Raw genomic sequence first — 27055 nt, forward strand, 5'->3', positions numbered from 1 at the left:
ATCCGCGTCACGGGGTGACCCGAGGCCTCAGCGATTGAGACCAAATTGGCTTCAAACTCTCGAACGATATCCAAACCTCACGAAGAGGGGAGGAGCAAAGTTTCCACAAAAATGTTCTCAGGGGATTACCGATGCTGAGAACCGGGTAGCGTCGCGCAATCGGAATTGCGCGCTCCCGATGTGCCATTTAACCAGACGCACTCGGTAGATACGAGTGATTAACAATTCGGTCAACAATCTAGCGGAATTCACTCGCGTCGTCCACAATGAGAGGTAAACCGCTGCGATGGTACTGCGTCCGTCCTGGTCGCCCAGGACGATTTAGACGCCGCGACAAATCGAGCCGATTTGCGCGTCACTGACTCAGCCTACTGAGCAACTCGGAAATCGTAGCTAAAAAGAAAACGCCTTCAGCCGCCCGACGTAGAACGTCGGGTGTAATCGCGGTGACGTGGGGACGCCGAGAGTGTGTGCTTTCCCAATCTGTCAAAGTATTTTAAAGGGGATGATCAATCTTGAAGCGACAGCTCGCTCCCAACTTTGTTACTGCTGAGTCTCTTTTGCCTTCGGTCGAATGAGAACAGCTGAATAATTCGCAATCTTTCTTTCATGTATGTCTGCGTTCTCTTTTGTTTGTCCACGATGCCTGAAGGGTATCCCGGACAAACTGGGCTATTGTCTGCCGCTACAGCATGAAGTCGCTCACAGTGACGTCATCGATCGAACGCGCTGATGGTCGCGTTGTGTAATTAGCCGCATTCGGCAGAGCCGCGGAACTTCGAGCCTTCGATGACGGATCAATTAATGTCTGCGAAATTCATCTCGCCAAGGGTGACGCCGCTTTGGGTGGCGTCAAGATTGGTTGCCGCACCTGCGACCGTGTGACAGCATTGGCGCTGGCCATGACGTAAGCTGTACTCAATCATTTCGGATGCTTGACATCGGCTATATCCCCTTCCAGAGTGAAGCCACGAAGCGCCATCGGACTATTCTCGGCTAGTAGAGTGAATTCGCGAGGGTGGCGCGCATTGGTAACGAGGTAGGCGTCAAACCCGATAACACGTGTTCTGCGTTGTTGAGAGCGAACTCAGTAAGCGGTAAAAAGGAGATCTAGTTGGTAAACGATGTTGCGTAGCTGCGAAGAACGTCTTCGAGAACGCTATTGACGCGTTCAGTGCCCATCCGTCTTTCGAACCTCCTGGTCGACCACATTTGTCTCGTCTAGGAGCCTCTACTCGACCACGTTTCTCACGAGTGGAGCTCCTACTTGACCACGTTTCTTTCCTGTGGGCGCCTCTGCTCGACCACCGTATCAATTATTTCAAGGCGCGACACGAAGTACGCGAATCGCCTGGGGCGTCTAGAAGAATTGCGCAAGCAATGTAAAAAGGGCCTCGCTCTCCATGCACTGTCCATTTCGTAGACGCACCGTCTACCACGGCGACGTGAGGACTGTATCTTGGGGCGACCAATATATATGTAAACACTTCGCTGATGTCGAATTTCTTTCCAAGTTTGACCGACCTCGACAGTCGATCTGGGGCTGATATCACGATAGCCATGGAATAATCAAGCGCATAGTTATAGGTACTATTAAGAAGTTTTCGTTGCTGAAAGCCATCGGAAGTGTGTATAGAAGCAACACTTCTCGTCTGCGATACCGACGAGATTTTCCATCATCCAATTTCACCACAACTTGGCCAGGTCCCTCGCGGACGTGGAAGTGCGTCGGTAATAACGATAGACACGATGCGCGAACGAATTGTTGGTCGCTCCTGAATCGAGGAGCGCGCGCATAGGCCACCGGAAACCGGCGACGTAAAGATTCACGATAAATAACCGCGAGTCACCATTGATGTGATAGCAGTCAAATGTGACTGAAGCACGCTGGGGCTGGGATTCGGGTTACCACCGGAGGACCTGAACTTAGGTTTCAGCTGGTAGAGCACCACGCACCTACTGGTCGCTGTCATTTTCTGACTGTGTAACTCGGTCAGAGACGAAGTGACCAGCTACATCGGCGTAATTGACGGCGGAAGCTAGTACGTGGCACTGAGCGGCACGGTGACCTAGTTTTTGGCAACGAAAGCAGGTGAGTGGACGGTCATTCCTTGCAAACTGTCGACCACGAGTTGGACGGCGTCTATCTCCATCGGCTCTGGTCCAGTTGATCGGTGCTCCACCGGAATGGCGCTTGCATAAGAAGATGTCACGATATAGTCCCTCGCGCAGCGCGAGGCAAATGCTTCCTCCAAGGAAGATGAATCTTGCAATAGCGCGTCATAACCTCACGCATGCCAAACACGAAGACTTGGACCTGGCGTAATGGAACACCCTTTGCTAGTACTATTAGCAGTACCCGACAACCTACATTGATTGCAGTGGAGGTGGGGAGGCTCGCTTACTTCACGTACACGACGTGCAGAGAAAGGTTAAAGGTAGCTAAGTTGTAACGGGGTGTATCGTTCTATAAAATAACACTTAAAGGCTGTAAATTAATATATTATACTAAAAGGTAGATACAATTTGAAGAATATTACTTTGCATAGTAATATTCGGAAAGCTTATCCATTGGTAATTATAGGCCATTATATCTACTTGCTCCGCGGTTCAGTCAGCACTGGACGCTGAGACAGTAAGAATTTATTACATGTTTTGTATTAGTATATAGTTAAGTAAGTATTAAATAGATAAAAACGCAAGAACTTAATTCTATTAAATACAGTTTACTGTTAACCCTCTGAAAAGCAAGTGTTTGAAGAGAGTGTATCCTCTGCACGTACTAGTGTACGTGAAGAGACGTGAGGCACCACTCCCATGAAGTTGTGTGAAGTGGACTTGTACTGAAGCAATACAAGTCGGCAGTGCCCCGTTGCATAAGTAGTCTTAGCTACAAAGGTTAGTTATATGGCTTTAGAATAGGGAAAAAGTAAAACTGTATCTATATATTAAGTTCCTACGTAACGAACTTCTATCTACTACTGACTTTATTATATAAAAAAATCTATGCATGGCGCCTACTTGCGCAGCGCACAATCGTGTCTTATAACCATTAGCAAAATGATTCAAACTTAAATCAACCAATCAATAGAACTTACGTTTTCTTGCGTCAATATTACCAAATTTGGAAATATTGGAACTATTAAGTCAAAATTAATAACGATAATAATTTTGTTCATCTTTTTTTATTTTCTCTAATAGGAAATAATGTTTATTTAACGGGACACCCCGTTACACTTGGGTGCCATGTCAATGGGATTCGTGACAATGCATGAAGCCAGGTGTCTTGTCTTTTGGACGTAGTCGCGCATTGACATTTTCCTTTTCGGAGTGCGAAGAACTCAGCGCGCACGCGGGATTCGTCTTGAGGCGGTTCAAAGGCGAGACGAAGGAAGTTTTGTAGAGCAGTCAGGGTCGGAAACACTATTCGTCTACAGCGAGTTTTTCGATAGCCCACTCCTTGGCCTTCCCGGATAACCCGGAGGGAAGGAAATTCACCTATGCTTATAGCGAATCGATTAAGTGCAAGTCAATCGCAATTTCGACTTACCAAACCATCGATCAGGGAAAGACGGTCCTTACCAACACCAGAAAAAAATAGGTAGACTACCTTCTTTACGGACTCGTTTCATGAAGATCGCGAGGGAATTAAAACTCGCCGATGAGAATCAGCGAGCTCGCATTCCATGGATTGACAAGTCGCTGTCGGTTCGGCGTCGCTGAGTTCAGCAGCGATGTGACGACGACCTCAACCGACACCGCTTTGCGGCGATGGAGAGCTTGCCACTCTATACTGGTGAGATGAGGGAAGGCGTGTGATCCATAGTCATCTCTGTCGTCGGTGACAGCGGCGAAATACTTATCTCAAACTTGGTCATGGGAAAGGACTACTAAGTGCTTTCAGGTGCAACGGGCTAAGAACGACGTTACCTGGCTTACATGGGCACGTGAAGCGTTAAGTAAGTCCTAATATATGTAAAATTTAACTCTAAATACCTATGTATGAAAAGACTTTCCGACCTCATGGAAGCCTTTTATCTACGTGCCGACATCTTACTGGCTAATAATATACCCATTCATAACAGAAACATGCGCCGTGCTAAACATCCGCTAATTCGGGTATAGCACCCTACATAAGTAACATGTTATTAAAGCTACGAATAATAAAACCGGAAAAGATCATTACTGTTTCTCAAAAAGCACATACAAAAATACGAATAAATTGAATATCAGCCTGTCATACTCGTTCTTTCAAAATCTGCGCCTTGCTTGGTTTATTTTTTTCCAGCGCGTCAGCATGGAGGTGATTCGTGAGCCAGTCTATTCCTTCAAAGCGCGTTCTTTCGACATGCACGCGCAGTGCGTCATTACGCTACCTTACGGTAGAGCTCTTCCTCTCGCACGGCATTAGCTGACCCATGTTTAAATACTGGCTGCAGACTCTATCGCCAATACGATCTCCGGTACTTTGTGACTTCGCATCATCTAAAGATCGTTGACACCAAGACAAGTCGCGTATTTCTAAGAAAGAGCGAATGCCCCGCGGCGCTCTCGGCCAAGGACTTTTACGTCGGGGCCAACGTATTTATCTACGATCGTTATTTTGAGCTGCTAGACTATTTAGACCCCAAGACGGCCAAGGTACTCGGATGCCAGCAGCAAAAGTCCGTGCTTATTATTAAAGCAAACATGGTGGCTCACATCGGCTCGGTGCTGACTTTGCTTTCGCACAAGCGCTTTTCATTTGTCGCCATCAAGATGATGCATATCGAAAAGCTTTACGCTGAAGAGTTGCTGGAGCTTTACCGCGAGACCGATTGCTTTGACTCTCGAGTTGACCAAATTGCGCACGCTCCAGTGATTGCAATAGAGCTCCTTCAGATAGACTGTATTAAAAATCTGCAAGAGATCGTCACAACGTTAAGCACGCAATTTAATGCGCAAGCCCATGAGTTTGAATGTGCGGAATCGATCCTCGAAGCGCAAGTGCTACGTCGCTTTTATTTAGAGCTACCACACGCTTCAACCGCTACATTTGCCAATTGCACGTGCTGTGTTGTCCTACCGCATGTGATAAAGGAAGACGCACTAGGCAACGTGGTCGCTGCGATTCAATGCGATACTCACGTCCGAATTACCGCCATGGAGATGTTTTATCTTGATCGCACGACGGCATGTGAATTCTTGGAGATCTATGAAGGCATTGTGCCGCACTTTTACGACATTGTCGATCAGTTTATCAGTGGACCGTGCTTAGCGTTGGAAGTCGTGGGGCACGACACGAGCGACGTCGTCAAGCACTTTCGTGCGGCTGCTGGTCCATGGGATGTTGCGATGGCACAGACACTTTATCCACAGTCCTTACGCGCCATGTATGGCCACGATTGCGCGCGGAATGCCGTGCATTGCACTGACCTCACGGAAGACGCGGAATTAGAGTGTCAATACTTTTTTAACATTCTATCTTGGCGCTATTTACATGGGTAGCATCTCGTGTATTGTTTTATTACAGCGATCTAGCCGCAATATAATTGTTACGAATTTTTTTAAGGCCTAGTAGCGATACTTGGTGGAATAATCTTTGGGCGAAATGACAAGTCCCCGACCTTTTCGCGCACCACGGTATACGGTCTCGACAATATCAATCATCTCGCTTTTATTATTAAACGCCCAATTGATCTTGTTATTATTACCCGTGCCCAAGTCAATCATAATGTGCTTATTGCGAAAGAAAAACATGACCGTGCAGGGGTCATACAATTCGTACATGGTGTTGAAATCGGGCACCTCAGTGATATCGACCACGTAGATGGCGGCATAATTCTTGACATCCTCAGCGATGCCACAAAGCACTTCGTCCATCTGCATGCAGGTGGAGTCATGATCATGACCGAATCGAATCACAACGACACGGTCGCCTTCGTTTAAAATGGCTTGGTCGACGGCCCAGCCACTCTCAAGATGCGGTAGCAAGTACGACATTTGTCCGATGACGGTCACTATAGCGAAGGCCGTCGTGAAACCTCTATAAGTTAATTCTGTAGCCATCCATATCCAAGTTTCCGACGCGATCCAGAAGCACTCGATCACCATCACTCTGAGTGCGCACTTGAGTCTGACCGAAAGTCAATCGCGTCTGTCCGCACGCAGCTAGCATGGCGTTGCTTTCTGCCCGTCATCATGGCTCTCAGCTCCTTTTGCTCGCTCTCGTTGCGGCCACACTTGTACCTTCCGAGACGTTAAACGAGCACAAGCCGCACTGCGCTGACTTTCGACAGTATTGTGCGTGGAATTCAAGCACGTCTTCGTGCACATTTACCAAGTCCATGTCATTTGTATGCGGGCCTCGTCAGTCACTAGAAGCCCCCGTGTCAATATCTACAGAATTTGAATCGCTCATGGATGCTAATGTAGTCACGACATCATCTTTTGCAGGGGACTCCACGACCAAAGAACTCGCTGTTGCCGGATTTACCTGCCATTGGGACGTGGCAGGAGATCTTCACTTTGCTCCGAGAGTGTCGGTCGTGGTCGAAGGCGATGACTGCTTGCTGCACATTGGCTCGGGCCAGATGGTGCGACTTGGCGCTCAAGCCACGTTGGCAGCGTCGTCTCTTAGTGTCGAGGCGTCCTTTGTGCATCTAGACGAGCAAGCACAAATCTCTGCGTCGTACAGTGGAATGTTTCGTCATCAGCAGGGACTCTTTACTGGCACGGATGTATTTGGTGCTAGCTATGGAGGAGGAGGTGGCCAGCGATTGATTGCCAACGCAACAATGCTCACGGAACAGACGACGTGGGGTTTCTTCGATGCCCGATTGCAAACAGTCTGGAATGAATTTAGTGGACAAAAGGAAGCAATATTAAAACAAAGCAGTTCGGGATGGCAGCTAGCCAGCTTATGGACCACCGAAAAAGACGGTCCTGCGTTCGACAAAGCGTTAAATAAAACGTCGTCAACTAGCGCTTATGGCAGCGTTGTGCCATTTCTATTAGGTAGCGGAAGTCGCGCTGTCATCGTTAGAAATAATTCCAAATTGATTGCTACGGTCAATGGAGGAGGTCGAATCCAAATCAAAGCGTCGAAAGATGTGGTGGTCATGGAAGAAGCTTCAATTGAAGCAAATGGTGGACGTGCGATTAATGGAGTGAGTGGAGGCTCAGGGGGATCGGTCTTTATTGCTGCCAATGCACTTTCAGTGAGTGGAACTATTCAAGCAAAGGGCGGAGACGCATTTTGTTCCACCGATGCGGTTGATCGAGGTATTACTCACTGTTATCCTGCTGGAGGGGGTGGTCGTATCCAGGTAACGTTCATGTCAAGTCAATTGGACTCGGATGCTATCATGACAACGGGAGGTACGCTCAAGTCGGATCAAGTAGAGGAGCTGTTGGCAGAAACGAAACGTTTCCGGCATGTCCAAATCTCAGCCTTAGCTGGTGCAGCGGGGACGTACTATCAAGTTGTTCAACAGTCGGATGGCGTGTATGAAGCCCAGCTGTTTGTTGATAACAAAATGCAGCGTTTGTGGCCAAATCGTGTTCAAAGCAAGGACGGCGATATTTTGGAAATGGACGAATTAGATACAGTGATTGGCGGCGCGATTACGAGTGTGGACGTTGGAGATGACGAAACAGACTTTCTTGATGCTGTTACAATCACTGACGGTGCTGTTGTCGCGACAGGAATTCTCAAGCTGACCGTAGGAGACTTAAAAGTTCTCAATGGCTCGTTTCTTTTGGATGCATTACGCGCCATTCCATATCAGCTATCTGGCTCGACGAGCTTTCAAAGTACTAGCGCTCCTCCAGTTGTGCAAATTTGCGCACAGGATATTGTCGTCTCAAGCGAATCACGATTGATGATGTCATCATGTGCCTTGCAGCTCTCTGCTCGCTCAGTATCAATGGATGCAACGGCTGCCCTGGACTTCTCTTGGACAGCTCAGATCGTAACGAGCCAAAATATTCACCTCAATGCCAACGTATCGAGCAATTTAGATCCAATCATTTCTGCTCCCGAGACGACAACCTTTACTGTACTCAATTCTACGGAGAAATTTAACAACAAGATGCTATTTCTTGCAAGTGAAGGCGATATATTCTTGGGCGGATTTATCACCGTCGGTGCTCTCTCTGTCGCCTCGAAGATTTCGGTCACGATAACTGGTCATGTAGAAGTGCTTAACATTCCAAGCATCAAGTCAGCTTTTCATTCCTGTAAAGAGCAAGCGTTGCAACCAATTGTTTATTTAGAAGCCGACCTTGAGAAGAACAGTTCTAATAGCAGCCCGAAGAAAGAAGCGTCAATACCGATCATTCCAACGACGTTGCCAAGCCCAAGTAATTTTACACTTATCGTGCATGCGCGTGACTCAATTCTTTTAGGAGAATCGAAAGAAAAAGCACAAGAAATCGAGAATCAGCTCCAGCAAAAAGACAATCACCTCCCTCAACCAGTGGGCCTCGTACATGGTGGCGCTATTTTATTGTGCGCAACGAATTTAATTGAAATCTCGAGTGGGTCTGTGATATCAACGGACGGAATGGGAGAACGAGCAAATCAAGGACCAGGCATGGGGTCGTGCGCTAGTTCAATTGGTGGTGGTGCTGGATATGGCGGTCATGGGGCGGACTCGAGTGTGATTACAGGTATTGGCAACTACGCTTCGGGTGGTCTGCCTTATGGAACACGATCCGGTACAGGAATGTTGGGTTCAGGTGGGGGATGCGTTGACGGCGGAAGTGGCGGAGGAATTGTAATTCTTGGTGCCTCCGGTCTTGTGCTCAGTGGAGAAGTTAAGTGTAACGGAATAGGCGGCGCTAACGGTGCTGGGGGTGGATCAGGAGGATTTTTAGGACTATCAGTTGCCCAATTTCTGCGTGGCCATGGGCATATTAGCGCTGTCGGCGGTGGCTCGGAATGTATCGATGTGAGTACTAACTTCCTAGGCACGGCAATGCGGCCGAAACGATCATTTTTAAAAGCAAAGGTTAAAACTAATGCCGCAAACGAAGATGCACAGGCGGAATTACCAAGTACAGATATCGTCCCTCGTTTCTGCGGTGGAGGTGGTGGTGGAGGCCGCCTCCAGCTCACAGGATGCGAGTTGAGTACTTTCGATCGATGTACACGAGAGTTTGATGGGAATTATACTGTGGCAGGTGGGGCCACCTCGTATCTATTAAATAGCGGCGATCTACCCGACTCAGCAGCATCAACACCGACGTCTTCGGATGTTCAAGCGTCCGTGCTTTCCGGTGCAAGTGGGTCGTTCTTTGGCTTTCCTTGCCCTCCAGGATCTGGCGGTCTCTTTTGCCGATTGTGTTCCGTGGGAAAGTACAAGTCCGAAAGCAACAGCGCTGAATGCGTGGTATGCTCGAATGCGCCATCAAATGCGCATTATGTTGGCGTTGGCGAGATAAGTGCGCGTTGTGATTGGGCGTGTGATCCTGGATACTCGGGGTACTATTGTGTGTCGCCAATACAGCAGTTGCTCGATGCCTGCGGTGGAGAATTCGGTTTTGCTCTTGTGCTAATGAGCATCGTGACGTTCTTCATCTTGCTAGGGTATGCTTGTCGAAATCGAAAGGAGCCGTCGTACACTAGGACTTACAATAGCCGCAGTGCAAAAGGTGAGCGACAACATTTGCTATCTTCTGCTGTAGCGAATTCACAGCGAAGCTTATTTACGTCGCTATTCCGGTGTTTCTACTGGTGCCGCGTGGACTATCCGAAACTTATGGAGCGTGATCTTCCAGAACACATGGCGAGGCTCTATTTTGCCGGGTACAACGACCCAGACTCTCCGCTGAAGCTTCGCTCAACGGTTCCACCAACTCTCAAAAAGGTGTTGTACGACGTGGAATTTAATAATCTAGCGAACCGAATCAATCGTGTCTTAGCGTGGCATCGTGGTCCCTGCTCTAGCTGGGGCAAGATTGTGTACTTCCTCGTAGCAGTGTTATGCTATCCGTTTGCATCCGAGGTGAAGCAATTTCGACGTCATGTTCGAGTGAATGAGCTCAAGCGTATTGTGGGAAAATACAATCATGCATGCATGAAAGGTCCTCGAGCTCGCGGGTTGCTGAATGCTGTGAAGCTAGGCTATTGTGCGGATTATTCTCTAGTTTACCTTGAATTGCTGTACAAGGAAAGCTCGCAGTCGGTGTGTGTGCCAACGACGAAGATTGGAAAGCCGTCGTTACCGCTAGTCTTACTATTCGCAGGTTGCGGAACCTACTTCTCGCCGTTCTACCTAGACCCGAATGATTTGCTAATTCGATCAATTCCACAATGTCCCGAGTTAACAGCCTTTATAGACGAGCCGTGGATTGAATTCGTGGCAGAATTAAACAAATTACTACGAGTTGTCCAACAGAATAAAGATGCTCTTGTGGAATCGCTTCTTCCTGTTGCTGTGTATCTTGAGAAGCAGCGTGCAATGTCGGCAATGGGAAGCAACTCGAGTAAACTTGGTGGACTTCGGATCTACTTGGGTCGATTTTACGTCCAGGATGAATTGGATATGGGCGAGGAATTTAAACTTGGGATCTTTCTCACTGCTGCTAATGAATCGTCAGACAGTAGCAGTAATAGTGCCAATCTCGTGCCGTCTCACATACAACCGTCGTGCTCAAAACGATACAACAAGTACCCGAAAGATTCTCATCGTTTTAATACAAATGACGTGTATGGGTACGAGCGTGGGGATTCCTTGGATTATCTGGTATCTCGTCGTGACGACGGTAACTTTGATAATGATGCCATGCTAAATGACATGGAAGGATGGGAAACAGCGCCAAAAGATCGCGACTCATCCTCTCTCAATCGATCTAGTGAAAGTAGCCACGTTCTCCCGCTGAATCCAGTGAGTAGCATTCGAGAGGAGGCACTGCGGATCCGGTCGAACAGCTTGCACGGGGATGCTTTAAACATCAATGGACAACCCGGACGCAGTGGGACCGCCGACGATGTGTTGGTCGTCATGGGCGCTGCTGGATTGACGAAAGCGAAACAGCCAAGCACCGCCGTACACCATACAATTTACGAAGGATGGCTTGGTCCCGTGGATGCTTCCCTTCCAATACCCGGGGTTTTGATCTGCGCCGACGAGCTCCGCGAGCGTCTCGCCGATCAAAGTTTTCGTCAGATGCTTCATGTATTCCTTCGCTTTCACTTGCTGCCTCGTAACTTGCCACGTAGCACTTCGCTTAGCCTTTCGTGGATGCTCAGCATTTCGCTCCTTACTCTTTTGATGGTTGATTTAGCCATCACGTTTGCTATTTTGGTGAATCTCAAGTGCGTCACGGAAGGGGAAGTTGACCATGACTGCAGCGCTTCGATTATGGTGCCCGTACTTCTCGTGCCACCGCTTGCCCTCGTCATGTCTCCCATTATGGGCATTATCTCCCTCGCTCTTTCGTCGTCAACCTTCACGCGACGATTTTCAGTGTGGAATGCGCTTTCCATGATTAGTGTCGGCATCGCCATCTTGGCGTGCATTGCGCAGTCCAGTCGTCTTGTCGCGCCGTGGTTTGCTGGTCCGCTTCCGTTGCTTCCAGTGATTGGCATGGGCGTCAAGGCGGGCCAAGCCTATCTCGTGGAACGTTACATTGCCTTTCAAGAGACCCAACGTCGGCGTCGCGGTTGGCGTGGCATCATGAAACGCCGACTGTCCGATGCAAGCATTCCAGCAGAGTCTCCTTAGTAAGTACGCTCGCGCTTGTTGGTTCATAGGTCTATTTAATTGACCGCACACTTCTGTCACGTACATGAAGCGCGTCTCCTTCGACAAGCCGAGCAGAGTTTCGTCCCATGTCGACTCCGCCAGGTCAAGATGACCAAGGATTTACTCGATACGGTTCGACCTGAGAGTAGTGATGTACAATTTTAAATGGCAAAGATGGTAAGTAAAATGTCAAACAGGGGCGGACGATACTCGTTCGTGAAAGTGTTTAAGAGGTGCTGAAAGCTCATTAAATAATGTATATATGATTCACGTGACGCCTGTGAGACGCATGCAAGACATGGGCAAGATTCTTTATCAACTTTAGCATGACTAGATCCCATTAATCGTGGTCACTAAATTGATATTGGCGTCTATTTTTAATAACCGTAATGCTGAACGACGACTTGTGAGCATGAAAAATGTGATACCATTCTAGTGTTTTAAGCTAAGAAAATACGAGCTGTAAGATCATCGCAAAATAATTACTAGGCCATTGAATAAAGAAAGTAAGATCGTCAAATAAATTAGACATAGAAAGGCATGGGAATATTATGGAATGACATTTGTTTGTGGCCGTCGGTATAGCGACACCCCCATTTTGGTATAGCGACACCCCACTTCACATATGCTTGTAAATGGTGTAACCGGTAACATTGAGGGGAAAGTCAGCCATGCGGCATCCTTTCGTTACATGCTCTTTAAGAGCTAGACGAAATGTCTATTGATGAGTGCGGTCGAGCCTTTAAGGCTGACGATGTATCTGAAATGGTGGTCATTCGACCAACGATTGAGTTAAACTCATCGTCACTTCTAGACAGCAATCAGCTGGGAACGAGGATCCCAGCTGTCATGTGAAGGTGGATAACCACGCCAGCGAACAGGATAACTCGTTCGCTGCCGTGACATCGAATCGAGACGAAGCACTAGTGAATACGCTTTTGTATTAAACAAAGCGTGCATCAGCTGACGCAGTCGGTGATTGCCTTGATCTTTTCGAGATCAAAGCTCACGCCGTGTTTACCGACGATGCACCCAACTGCCGGCTGTGTTAATGCACAGGCAGCGCCAACGGTCCACCACTTCAAAAGGTCGAAGTTGATACTACGGCAGACGAAACGTCTGCCGCAAGAAACAATAATGCGTCGCCCGCGGCTGCATGAACTGCAGCCGAAGACGCCGCACTATTCGCATATACTGGCAACAACAAGCGAGATAAAAGCTCGTTGATGCAAGCCTGGACGCGTTTATTTGCAATGTCAAAGACATTGGATGCAAAGCCTGGTTTCAAAGACTTAACACGATTCTCTATACCAGCAGCTGGTACAGCTATTTTAATTAGATACTATGCACCAAAACAGAATGATGCTTTAAATAACTCACTCAAAATTAACTCACCCCATTATTTGTACTTGCATAATCTACTTCCACTGCAATAATGTCTCTAACCTCCTTCAAACTGCACCTATAGTTCCCTTGAGCTTGCAGAGGAAGCAGTAAAAAAACTCGCCTTGCAGAAGGGTTATGCAACTAAAAGGTGGTCCAAAAAGATAGTTCTGACAATGTGCGGAAAGTTTGGCTTGGTTGTGCCCATGGTGGAACACACCAACAAATGGTTGCACAAGTTCGGAAGACAAGCGCTCGATGTCTAGCTTGTCCCTGGTCAACCATCCTACAGAGGAGAAGCCAAGATGAATGGACTGCCACTGTTGACAATGGCGATCATAACCATGCAGCAGCAGCAAACGTGGCAGCTCACCCTGTGGCTCGCACTTTAACATCACAACAAGTGGGAACTGTTGCATTGATGATTTAAGTGGGGCCAATCCTGTTGCTATACTGAAGACACTAAAAGCATCCGATATAATATGAAGAGTCATTGGACAGGATATTTAGAACATCAGAAAGCAAGAGCAACAACAATTCCTTACGGGTTGAGCATCACTGGAAGCTCTTCTAGAAACCCTTGGAAAAGAAGATGTTTACCATGCATTTGAGAGAAATTCAACAGGACAACTCTCAAACCTAGGAGGTCATGCTATAGTTAAAAAATGGATAGCAATTTCTACTGGCAACTTACTAGTTGTCTATGAAAAGCTGCTTCTTGCATGTCAGCAGCAGGAGGCTATCAGCTATCAGGTAGCTTATGATCAATCTCATAATTTGATCCAGTTGCGAAATGGATTCTGGACTGCATTGAATAGAAAGATATATCATTTTGCTCTAAAGACGGTTAGTTCTGCCTTACTAAATGTCTTTCAGTCATAAGCTTTTCTGACACTTTACTAAACACAGGTACACAATCAGTATCAAAAGGCACTGCCGAATGAGGATGAGAGCATAAATCTCTGTAGCAATTACGGATAACCTTGCTTCCACATCATCAGGCATCTGCATGCTGCAAATGAGAATCTGACTTTGGACCATTTTGACTCACATTGGTGGCTGCATAAGCCAGTAGAACCAGCCAACATTTCTTTTATTGCTGCAAGAGCATTTACAAATGTTATTTTTCATCTTCAAGAGCAACATGCAATCCTGCCTCCACACCAGCAGCTACTCCTTTGACAAAACTTAATGAGAGCAAATGAGGATTTTCATTTCAGAGATCCTGTGTTGAGACGGCAGCGTGGACGGCCCACTGGAAGTACACGACGTGATCCCTCAGCTTTTGAATGTGTGGATGGAACAGCAGGCACTTCTGCAGCATATGGCCGGAAGCGAAACTGTGGTGAATGTCAAGCAGAGGAACATAACAAAAAGACATGCCCTGAACGCGAAAGACAATTCCTGAACTGATGTAACAGGCTTTTAAAGCACTGAATCCAGAAAATTTGAAGAAGTACCTTTATGGACACCCTCAAATAATATATGAACTTGTACTTACCGAAGAATGTTTGCTTGTCAGTGAAAATAGGAGATGTTGACAATGGAACTTTAACATCCTTTCGTATCAGCTTTGGCTTGATAAATAGGAGCTGCAAAAACGCAGCCCATACCATACAATATACGTCCTAAAATTTGCGCATTGGGGAAGCCTTGTCAATCCATCTGCACAATTCTCGTCAAGATGCCAAACTAGATGTAGTACAGTTTGGAGGACTCTCATCTCTAGCGCAAGAAGCGCTCGTTCTTCGATGGACCTTCTGCCGAGGAGTATGGGTCTCGTCTTGCACTGCAAAACGAGACCCGGAACGCCCAATCAGTTGGGAACGAGGTTTTCAACTATCATGCGAGATTGGATACCCTCGCCAACGAATGAGATAGCTCGTTCAAACCCTCTTTGTCTCACGGTGCTTCAAGGTTCTTTTATCAATAAACCGCTTCTCACCACCTCAATACATCAATGGATGTGAAGGGGAAGGATATATCGGATTTGCCTCGTTTGACGAACCCGAATCAACATCGCGTTTGGGATCACGTCCTTATTATTCAAGGTAGGCTCTTGACCACGAGCAATCTCGTCGCCGCGAGTTAGCGGTGACAGTCGACAATGTGTTTCGTGACCAGTTAATAAATTGTGCGCAGGTTGTGACTGATCAAATGGCGAATAAAAGGACACATCAGTCCCTTCAAAACGAGCTGTTGACAACTCGTCAGAAGATCTCTTCATTGAAGGAAAGAGTGGATCGTCTGGCTCAGGAGAATCAGACCCTGTTCTAAGACAATAAGGCTTTGGCTCGGAACCATCGGAGGAAGCCTCGTACTGATGGTATTGGCGGAGACGCCAAACATAAAGCGTGGGATGCGTACGCATACAATGAGGCAGCCCGATCGTGTATGCATTGCCTTGGCGATGGTATACACGAAATGGGCCGATATACCTGGGCAGTAATTTATTACTGCCTACATACTTCACAAAATGCTTCGGTATTTTTTTTTACCGTAGAGAGTAGCACTAGATCATTAATTTTAAATGAATGAACATTTGCTCTTCCATGTTTGTCTGCATTCCGTTTCTGTCGGTCGACCACATCAGCGATGGAATCCTAAACGAAACGGACCTCTGCTTCTCTAGCCAGCAGGAAATCACCTGCTGACTTGGTTTTATTTTTGTTTTCAGTACGACCGGCTCGCACTTCGGAGATATTAATCTCTTCATCATTGATAATTTTATCATTTTCAATAATAATTTTGTTTTCGATGCTGAGTCGTTCAGCATCGTTATCTAGGTCAGTAAAAGCATTATGGTTATTACTGAGTTTGTCCACTTCAATGTTTGCTAACTCAACATTGGAATCCTTCGCCTTGACCTTATGGCTTATGCTTAGAGAGCAGGAGCCAAAAGCTTCCTTGCTTGAGCGCCCCCCCCCCTATGAAGGGGTTACTCCCAAACAGGGTAGGTATACGAGAGTGGCGTAAGCCATTGACCAAAAACGGTGTATGCTTTGTAGAAGCATGCACTGAATTGTTAATGGCAAAATCTACCATCGGCAAGAACTCGCTTCAACTCTCAGAAGAGTGGACGTATCCGCGAAGTATCTCTTCGATAATACGGTTTGCACGCTCCGTCCGATCATATGTTTCAGGATGATCAGAAGTTAACAATTTTATTTTTTTTGAATGTTTTGGACACGGTTTACCAAAATTCCGCCGTGAATCTAGGGTCTTGATCTAAGACCAGTTTACGGGGGAACCCATGGAGTTGAAATATCGTGTCCATAAAGACACGAGCACAGGCTTTGGCTGTGATTGACTCCGGAACGGCAGCGAGATGTACCATCTTGCTAAAACGGTCAACGAAATAAGAATGTAATTATTCTTGTGGTCTCTTCGAGGAATCCGAAGACGAAGTCCATAGCTACGAACACTCTGTCGTAACAGGCAGAGGTTGTAACGGAGCACGGGATGCGACTGCAAAGTCGCTGGCGTCACAGACCACATGAAAAATTTGGTCTTGGTCATCAATCATCAGGGTTGACGATTGCATCAAGCATTTCTTGGTACCCTCGAAGGAACGCTGGCAATCAGGCTCCATGATAATTTGATATTTTTCTTCAACAAAGAAGAAAGACGAGCAGTCAATTTGGCATAATAGAGTGAGTACATGTGCAGGTATGCCGCTAAACCGAGGAATTTTTAAGTCCCTTTACATCGACTTGTAGAGGCCAATCGGTGGTCACCTTGATCTTTTCTGGGGGCGAACACCTTGTTTTCCCACGATGCACCCATGAAGTAATATTCACTTGCAGCAAATATACAATTCTTGAGATTCGCATACCCATATTTCAACTCGTGCTTATGCATAAGTGTAAGAACGGACGTGGGTACAATGTACTTTAACGTCCGACTTTCCGTTCATGTCTCTGCTATGAACGAAGACGTCATCAAAGTAGATCGGTGCAAAATCCCGCACCATTCTCAACAGATTTGTTACACATCAGTTAAATGTCGCAGGGGCATTACTAAGTCCCTGTGAAATGACTAGACCTCCGATAGCATAAAGCTTGGGGTCCTTACTTCTGTGAACGGAATATCTTGTTCACGAATGAGGATCTGATAGAATCCAGCCATCAGATCCATTGACGAAAAGATAGTACTCTTTGACATAACATCAATGATTGCGTTTTTTTCGTGGTATCAGCGTTTGAGCCGGTATAGTTGCAGCGTTCAGTTTGTTGAATGCATGCACTATCCGCCATCCTCCTGTTGCTCTTCGCACACAAAAGGTCGGAGAACTATGGGAGAAATTAATACACTCACATGGCCCGCTGCTAAACGTTCGGCAAAGACTTTGTCGATCGCTATTAATTATTTACGAGGCAATGGCCATTGCTTCATGACACAGTATTTCGAACCTGGAATTAGGTCAATTTCGTGTTGAGTGCCTCTGTCCTTAGGCAACTCGCACGGTACTGATTCAGGGAAGACATCCTTAAATACCTTTAAATTGTTATATAAAGGGTTTGTTTTTAAAGATTTGTCCATCGATGAGTTACTGAGAAATCGTTCGTTCTCAGAAATTCTACCGCCGATCGAATATTGGCCACGTAGTTTACATGTGTGACAAGTACGCAAATCTGCTTGACGCCACTTGAGTTACCTCCGAAGTTGACTTCCGAAGTGCTTATAGATCACGTGTATAACCGCCTACACTTGATCCATTGTTTACTAATACATTGATTGTCTCAGTTTCTTTTCAAAATTACCTGGGAACCTTTGACCACAGGTTTCATGGGACTTATTCCCACAAGTTTTTTTTTGGGGTATTCTCCTCTACTGCCTCTAGCTGTGGTTGCGCTACCACGGCGAGATTCTCTACAATCGACTCTCCAGTGGATCTAGGACTTTCGCACTGTCTCTTATAGACTGGCGTTTAAAAATTTCTTGGACGTTGCTTTTCAATCAAGCATCCTTGTTTCGTATCACTCAGCTTATTCGAGTGGTCGAATTTTGACGCTGCCTGTGCTTGTGCAGAGCCGTCGAATCAAACTCCACAATGTGTCGGGTATTCATACCGAGGATTTGTGGAGTCATGCTAACGACCGAACCACAAGTGATGCCATCGCACTCACTCGTAGGTTATTAACTCGCTTGTGGACGCTCCAAGACGTTCATCAATTGGTTATCTGATGAATAAGAGACAGGCATCGTCACGACTTGATGCTGCCAAGTTATACATGACTCGTACTTTCTCAACCCAAGGATGACATTAAATTTGTCATTCAAATCTAGTACGATGAAATCATCATTGTACTGTTTACCCTTTAACGTGTATTGGAAATCGACTACATGTTTTTAACTGTTACAGATGCGCCTGTTGCTAGGCGCACTATCATTCTCGTTGAAGGGATATCGCGCTCATAAATTTAAGCATGCGATTTTTTAGCGATTGGCGTCTATTAAAAATTATTTGACGCCCCACAATCGACTTGGGACTTAAGTGACAACTAATTAGACACTTAAATTCTTTGGGTGGTGAGGTTAACATCATCCCCTGGGCAGTTACAAATTGTGCGTGAGGAGTTTTTTTTGTTAAAAAGCCTACGAATTCTTTGACGTTGCTGGATCAGTAGGGCGCTCCGCACCTACTGACTTCGACCGTTTTGACGATCCGCCTCGCCGTTGCGATTTCGCAACAGCGTCGGATCCGCGTCCTCCATCATTTCTAGCAAGAGGACGGTATTTTCGCCTAGTATTTTAGGCACTGGCCGTGGGCCACTACACTCATAGGAGTAGTGGCCCATTTTTGACAGCGATTACATTTTCGTAATCGCTTGTAAATTGAAGAGCAAGGTTTCTCGCTTTCTACATACGAGAGATCCATGGGTTAATGACCTCCGTTTTCTTGTCGTCTCGGTGGACGATAAGCACCAGAGTGGACAAAAGCCTGTTAAAGATTAAAGTCCTCCTGTTCCGCTGTAGAGATCACTTGGTCTAGCGACCTCTAATTCTAGCCGGAACAGGTGGGTCTTAACAGGATCGTCTGCAAAGACCTTTTGTAAACCCAGTTGCCTGTCTTTGTTCATCTATTCCACTGACTAACGATACAATTGACCAGGTATCGTGTATGTTGGGCATAAGCGTAAGTGGCTCACTTGTCTGCTTCAAATCCAGGAGCTCGGCTTGAGCCCTGAATTCCGCACGTGGTGGCTCAAATGTTTGTCTGAGCCGGGATTTATAGACCTCGTATGACCCAAAGATTAATGAGTCTTGAAGCTTGAGCGCCAGGGTCCAAGATTTGGCACGTCCGGCTAAGTTGGACATGCCAAATTTACTTCGTCGCATCATCCGTGATACGACGAGCTTCTATGGCATCGTCAAATTCGACGAACCCTCTCAAGACGGAGTCGGCTTCGACTGCTTTGAACTTTAAGATTTCGAGCTTTAAGCTTTCAGGTCGACGCGGAAGCGTCAGACCATTAGCAGCTTGTAATTGCTGCTGCCTCAACAGTTCCATCTGATGAGTACCCTGTTCTCTCAACACCTCCATGTGTTGAGAGCCTTGCTGATAAAGCAAGGCAACTTTCTCTTGAGCCCCGTCGAATTCGTTTTAAATGAAATCGGCTACGGCCGCCTGCTGTTCATCTCTGCTTTGAGTGAACAGCATAGCGCCAACGGCTGGCGCGCCTAAGACCGAACTTATTGGCTTGGTCGCTCTCCATTCGACGTCACTCAAACGAGAAAACCTTTCACGTGTTGCGTGATAACCTTTCTGAGGGGCTTAAAAACTCTCTCCTTCTTCATCCAATATACTTATGTTTAATGGAATGCGCGTGAGCCGTTAAACGGACTTCGAAGTGCTACCATGTGTAATGGGGCACTTTTCACTAGTTCTGATCAGTACTATTTCATCTTACACTGATTGCAGTGTATATAGGGTGCCTCGAAACGTCACGTACACAAGCGTACAGAGGAAGGTTCCTAGGTAGCTAAGAAACTTAAGCTACCAAGAGGTAATTCAATGGATTATAATACAGAAAAGTAATACTGTATTTTATAATTGGTTTCCTACAAAGCGATCTTCTATCTACTATTATACTTATTATATTAATATCGAACTAAGCATGGCGCCTCCTTGCGCACCGCACAATCGTGTCTTGAAATGGTTGGCGGGATTAATTTAGACTTAAATCAATTAATCAATGGAGCTAATGTCTTTTATTGCATTAATAATATTGAATTTGGTATTATTATAATTATTTAAGTCAAAAAAAAATAAAGATAATTTGTACTTCTCTGCCCTTTTTCCTTTTATAGGTAATAATACTTATGTAATGGGACACCCCGTTACACTGCTGCTGGTTGCTATTTCTATTAATTTTCAGAAAGCGTTTCCGACGCTGCTTTCCATTTTTATACCCTCAGGTGGTCCTTTAAGAGGGTCGTCAACTGGGTAGGAGACCAACGCATATCTTTCGTTTGAGCGCATCACGGTCCTGCGTTCTCGCGTAAGACATCGGAGGCAAATGTATTCGCCTCCGATGTTTTGAGTCGGAATTAAAGAATTAGGAGCTAAGAAAAATTTGCGACTAATTTACCAGAGCAATGCTTAACAGCTCTCGATAATGAGCGCATAAGGTGACTATTACAGAAGCTAAGGTGCTTTCTGGTATCACAGGGCTTAAGCGTCATAAATAGACCGGCCCTGACGGGCTAAACAACGACTTTTATTAGGACACTGCGGCGCACATGGTACCGGCACTGGTCCATATTAGAAACCAAATAATGGCTGGAGCAGAGCTACCTCCCTCCTTTCTCGAGGCACATATCATTCCTCATAGAGAAAGGGCGACTCGGACGACGTTCGGATGATCGTACCATTTTTTTGCTACAAACGAGCTTTTAAGTGTTTGCGAAGCTACTCGATACCCGGCTAGAATTGTTTCTACCCAGAGCTATCAGCGATTCGCAGCATTGTTTTGTTCAGGGGCGTAGAATGATGAGCAGTTATGATGATGATAACTCAATTACTGACTGCAGCCGACCAAGAAATTGTGATGGCTGAGCATAGCAGATGTATCTTACTTCTGGTATTTCGCAAGGCTTAAGATACAGTGGACTGTGACTTTATATACGAGGCTCTGCTTCTTTTTGGGTTCAATAAACGCTTTGTCGACCTCATACGACGCATTTAAAATGGCACGACGGCGAGTTTTGTCGTGAACGGATGTGGTTCCTTAGCCTTACCAATGCGATCAGGTATTCGTCAGGGTTGCCCGCTGGCGCCACTGCTTTTTGGTAGTAGTGGAGGTGCTAGGTCTCGCATTAAAGCAGAACCTGTGCTCAGGTAGCTGCGAACACCGAGGATGTCTAGGCAAAGGCACTATTCTTAAGCGTTTGTTGACAATTCATCAAGAAGGCCGATCAAATCCCGCATGCAATTACCTTAGTTAAAACCTTTGAAGTGTTATCAGGATTGCATGTTCAACCGAACAAGAGCAAATCCGGTTTGCATCGGTCAGTTTTTCTGAAGACCTGCGACAGCATCGCTGTCACCCCGCCAGGCGACATAACTCGATATCTGGGTGATGGGATCAGAACGACGAAATTAGTGATTAAGAATTGGGTACTGAAGATCTTGAAAATTCAACGCCGCCTCCTGACGGCAACACTGGTACCGGAATGCAGTGTGTGCTACCGGTTATATGCGCCCCCCCCAAGACTGGCTGGTCCGTGCCCTGCCCACTCCCGCGTTCGTCAAATCCGTATTAAGTCCTTTAAACGCAATTTGGCTAGTTCGTCCGGATAGGTAACGAAGCACGTAGTCGTCGGGTGTCGGTACGATCCATCTGCCTCTCCCTTAGGTAAAGAGCCACTTGATCATGGTTTGAATACTCAGATGGAGAAAATGTAGCGATCCAAAGAACCTCGGATGCCTAGTCTTAAAGAACGTTGTGTTGACCACCGTTCGTCGGGGGTGAAGCTCTTCAGCCAAGAGTTAAGACCGTAGGCGTCAGCACTCGATAAATCCGCTCTGTGATAGCGGTTCGAGGGAAAACTTGCTGAGTGCCCTTAGTACCATGGGCGAGCCAGCCCAGCATAAATAAATTTCAGTGCTACCCAGTTAGCCACGTTGGAGGAGAAGGAGTAAGCCTCCTTGCACCTGACGTTGGTTGCAATTTTTTTAATGTGATCTGATTTTACCGCCACACTAGTCGCCGAGGAAACGCCTGCCACCAGTGCTACGATCTCTTGGTCGTAAAAAAGTGCACATAACAGATGGTGGCTAAGCCGAAGCGCTGTATTGGATCACATTTTGTAAGCAAGTCATAACCCCGGCGTAAACACCGACCTCCAATTTCGTCCAGTCATGAAAATTGTCCATTACTGGCGACAGCATAGTGTTATCCGGTCTTCGCCTCGCGGGTTCGAGCAATCGCTCAACCCATGATTTTTTTTGCCGATCCATCGGTGTTTCGCTGTACCGTTGTAGCGAATCCTCCACGCAGTCATGCCTGCTCTGCATCATCCATTGTACGACGACCGAATTGAAAAGTGTTTGCAAGTGCTCTATCAAATAAGGAATCGCTTGACCAGCCAGAGCAGATGATATGGTGCGAGTCGGGCTACCCGCTCTTACTCTGCTGATAAGCTGTTGACATTGGGAAAAGGAAGTTTCTGTCGGTTGGGCCACGCCGTTTCCAGAAGCTCTCACGCAGCAGCCCAGTCATCGCGATCAATGCGACCGCAACTTCGATCATTTATTAGCATTAACGTCGGCATTGCCTCTGCACGGCTCCGTATTAAAACAGACGTGTTAATCAGGTGCGACGCGTCAGACTCCCGGGCCTCTGCTTGCTCGGGAGATGCATCACGACCTCGATTTTGGCCCGAAGGCGGGGTAGTCCGTAGACTACTCGGCGGCGTCGTAGGTAGCTCTTGAAGAACCAGTTGTCGCTCTAACGTCAGCTCTATTCCTACTGTGGTATATCTGATAGAAGCGTGGATACCGTGCCTAAACAATTCGAAGAGTGTGCCGTTTCATGTTTTCGCATTTGTGGAGATGGCTGCGCGCTCATACTCACCGCAAGAGCCTCGGTAGGACCGTATCGATGTCCATGTCTTTCCTGCGCACAAGCCACATGCCTAATCTCCTTCATTTAAAAATGGAAGAGCCGGCTGGCGTACCCAGAGTGTAGGAAAGCTGTTTTATAGCGCTCGTGATACTGCAGCACGAGCAGTGGGCTCGATTGTGGGTCTATCTTCCTGGCTACCACGTCATCCGTAAAAAGCCTCGATAGAAAGCGGATGTTCCGCCGCTGCCTCGATCACTTTGTGGTGACGTGAGACTGTGGTCGGAACATGCGTGACACATTGCCATCCCTGCGCGTTGCCGTCTAATCGCTGAATTACTTAGATAGTCTTTTTCAGGAAGTTTGATTCCATGCTGACTGTATCGCTGACTTTTCACGTGTCTTCGGGCACTGTGTCCGTTCTAACCGGCAAACTCATAGTATAATCTTTATGGTACCACCGTATTTCCGACGCCGACTCAGCGCATGTCATTACCGTCCACCCCCGCGAGACATTGACCAAAAAATGAGCTTGATCTTAAGCCACCTGGCCTTCTAGACCTAATAGACCCGAAAATTAATACCACGTTTTAAACAGGCCATGAGGAATTTGAGCGACCTGCCCATGTCATCTAAATTGGCAACCACTGCCACCTGAGCAATCGCCATGGCGAGGCAGTTCCGGTAGCTAGAGTGACAGCTGACCTGAGCCCAAATTGCTCTTTCATCTCGGCCAGTGTTGGCGGGGTGGTTGACGCCTTGGTCAGGATGTCCGCATGCATGTTCTTTGACTCGCAATACTGAACCTTCACCACCTTTATTCTCTTTAACTCAGTGATGAATTTGTACTTCACATCGATATGCTTTGCTCCTTCTGAGGTATCTACCCTTTGGATTTGAGCGATTGCTGCTTGATTGTCCACGTGTAGAATCAAACTCGGCTGAATTGGTACACCAATTTCTTGTAGCAATCCTACGATACCCATAATCGCTGTCGTTGTTTGTGACGCCGTCACAAACTTGGCTTCCATCCGGGATAGTGCGACACACTTTCACTGACCATCATAACACCACCACTGACTGATTTTTCGATTATTTTTTTCTACAGCGTAGTTGGCATCGTTGTACGCCTCGACCAGCACGACATCGTCTTTTACAGCAGCAATTCATTGCATCTCGATCTAAAGATTCTTCGTACCTTTAAATACAAAGCAATTTTCTTGCTAGACACCAATCGCCTTCACTAGGCGCGTGGAAAGGCCGAGTCACTCGGTGCATGTGAGCCGCGTGTACCGAGCAATCCATAGCAAACTGCCGACTAAATGCTGAAACGTCTGTATTGTCGGTCTGCTTAATGATACTCTTTCACCAGTCAAAAGCAGCGCATTTTCTGCATCTCCGTCAACCGATCGGCACCCTGAAGGTGCTCATCGATAATGGTTTCTTGGTCGAGAAGCCATCCCTTCTCGTCGTTGTAGTTAAATAAAACGCCAAGAAACTTGGTCATCACACCGAGGTTCTCTAGCTCAACAACTTACATATCTGTAAGGAAATCTTCGATCTTCCACGAATTTGTACCCGTAACTAGCACGTCGTCCACGAAGATATCCACAAGATTTTTTTCATCACTTTCAGACTGAATGTATAAACAACTATCGGTATAGCCCTCGCAGGGACCTAAAGAAAATTAGGAAGCTGTGAAGCATCAAATTCCACAGCCGTACCGATTGTTTGAGGCCGTACAACTCTTCTTTACTCTCAAACGAAGCTGATTTTTGACCCGCACGCCAAGCTGTTTCAACAATGTGGCCTCAATTTCCATCCTTTGCGGAATGGGCAGCATTATGTCCAAACCTTTTTTTTTGGCTTTATCGTAAGCACTCGGCTCACCCCCGTGTCGTGCAGGTAACGGCCAGTCTACGGATAGAGGTGATGTTCGTTTGGAGCGGAAGCTTCGCTTCGACTTCGCTAAGCTTAAGGCCAAAGGCCAGTTACGTTCGGCATTTATGCCACAAAACGAAGAAAGGCCTAGCCGATATCTCAGTGCTTCGGTTGACCGTGAGACTGCAAGGACAACTTTTCTTGACACCAATTTCCATCACAGCAGAGAAAGTGGAGGTATAATTAATACCATTTCTTGCTCATATCCGCACGCCACCAGCCTCGCCTTGTACCGTATAATCGTATCTTCAACGTGCACCTTTAACTTATGCATCCATTTACTGTGAATTAACTTGACGTCACGCGGTTTGAGTCGCTTCCTAAGTATTATTTTGTTCTAATGTTACAATCTCTTTGCGAATCGCCTCCTCCCACAATTTGACTCACGAATCCTTTATCTCCTCGCGGTAGTTTTCGGGATCTTGAAGAGTGGTCGTGGTTTCAAGGTTAACCGGTACGTGCTTGCTACCCATACTGCGAGTTTTTATGCGCACTTGCGTCAATTGTTCTGCAGGCATCGACTTAAAACTATTTGATTGATTTTCGCACTGCACTGGGTTATTTTTCACCGCAAATATATGACTATTCTATCCTTGTCTTCGCCAAACTATTCTTGCTTTTTGACGTCGTGTATTACGGAGTAGTTACTTGAAACGGCAGACCCGCTGCTGACTCCTTCTGCTTCGCAGCTTCGTCACGAGTCATTAAAGCACGCCGAAGCTCAGGCGCTTCATGTTCCAGCTGTGCCTGCAGTTGTGCGATCTCCTCACTGTTGAGCGTGTCAGCATTGCGAATGTGCTGCGCAGTGATGAAAATTCTCTCCTCGGTAAAATAAACTTTAAATTCTTTCGTCGCGTCGTTTTTGCCGATGATCATCCCAACCTGGGTTCTTGAACTCTATGTTTTCTTTCTTAAATTTCGATATGTCGAACACGGGCTGCCAATTGTGACAATACCCGCCATATTGGGAATTGTGCCCGTTAACATCTCCAGCGGCGATGAACGGTTCGGGTTTCCTCTGCGTGGGCTACAAATTAGCACATAAGTTGCGTACTCGCAGCGTCACTCCAAAAATAGGGGGAGACCACTCGCAGATAGCATGCAAGTTGCCATGTTTAGTACAGATCCGTGCATCCTTCAGCTTTTCTATTTGAGCCTGAATCTCGACTTAGCTTACATGACGTCTGATTTCTACAGACTTACAGAACGGGTCGATGTTGATGTACTCCTTTTTTTCGTCTGTGCGCAGCACGTGAAGTCGTAAATTAAATCTCCTTTCGACGTAAATCAGGAAGTATTGAAAATCTTTGGTCGCCTCGACGTTTTTCTATGCCACGAATACACGTACGTGGTTGTGGAATATTCCACCAAGTTGTTGATGTAATAAATCCCACGCCAGTTTTGCGGGATCATTGGTCCTTTTATGTCACTACCGATTACGTCACCAAGGTGGTCACTAGGTGCGCTCTTACCTGTGTCTTTTTTGGAGCGATTGTTGTTGCTCTGCTTGCTCTGCGCACAGGTCAGGCAATTTGGCCTGGCTCGGCTGGTAAGACGTATGCCTGAGTCCGCAGAGGCTGCCATGCGCTCAATGGTATCGTAACTTATATGACATAGCCTTTGGTGCAACTCCAGACGTGTTGTGTCCAATTTAGAATTGTTGATCCTATCGTAACCTTGTTGTATGGCTGAGTTAAGCACTTTAACTCGCGCGTCCTTCGTTAGCTCACCCATAACGTGTATCGTTTAGACGTTATTGCGGCGAATCACCTCAAATTTTTCATTTGTCCTCTTGGCGCACCACGTAGCTTCGGTTTCCTCTCGCTTGAGGTTTACACTGCGCTCTTCGAGAATACGGTAGCTGGTAATATTATCAGAAAGATTCTCATTATAAGAGACCTCGGCTAGGTCAACTATGACCTCTCTACC

The 27055-nt window shown here is 46.6% G+C and overlaps 3 protein-coding genes across 3 annotated transcripts; 2 read left to right on the forward strand and 1 right to left on the reverse strand.

Annotated features, from left to right (window-relative positions):
- Positions 1–4297: 4297 nt before the first annotated feature.
- Positions 4298–5928, forward strand: CCR75_007079 (uncharacterized protein; the record flags this gene model as incomplete). The annotated part of the gene is made up of 3 exons (XM_067965143.1): positions 4298–4359; positions 4440–5440; positions 5552–5928. The coding sequence occupies 3 exons, from the start codon at positions 4298–4300 to the stop codon at positions 5926–5928; spliced, it is 1440 nt and encodes a 479-aa protein (XP_067815657.1).
- Positions 5929–6091: 163 nt separating this feature from the next.
- On the forward strand, positions 6092–12206 carry CCR75_007080 (uncharacterized protein). The gene is made up of 2 exons (XM_067965144.1): positions 6092–11711; positions 11782–12206. Exon 1 carries the CDS (start codon positions 6156–6158, stop codon positions 11709–11711), a length of 5556 nt encoding a protein of 1851 aa, XP_067815655.1. The 5' UTR covers positions 6092–6155; the 3' UTR covers positions 11782–12206.
- A 10617-nt stretch (positions 12207–22823) lies between these two features.
- CCR75_007081 (uncharacterized protein) lies at positions 22824–23232 on the reverse strand (the record flags this gene model as incomplete). Its single annotated transcript, XM_067965145.1, has 2 exons — positions 22824–23127; positions 23198–23232. 2 exons carry the CDS (start codon positions 23230–23232, stop codon positions 22824–22826), a joined length of 339 nt encoding a protein of 112 aa, XP_067815509.1.
- Between the last annotated feature and the right edge of the window lie 3823 nt (positions 23233–27055).

Source organism: Bremia lactucae, linkage group LG8, assembly GCF_004359215.1.
Source record: "Bremia lactucae strain SF5 linkage group LG8, whole genome shotgun sequence".
NCBI classification, from domain to species: Eukaryota; Oomycota; class Peronosporomycetes; order Peronosporales; family Peronosporaceae; genus Bremia; species Bremia lactucae.

Coding starts and splice junctions, on each gene's coding strand:
- CCR75_007080 (XM_067965144.1), top strand. CDS start 6,156: ATGGCGTTGCTTTCTGCCCGTCATCATGGCTCTCAGCTCCTTTTGCTC.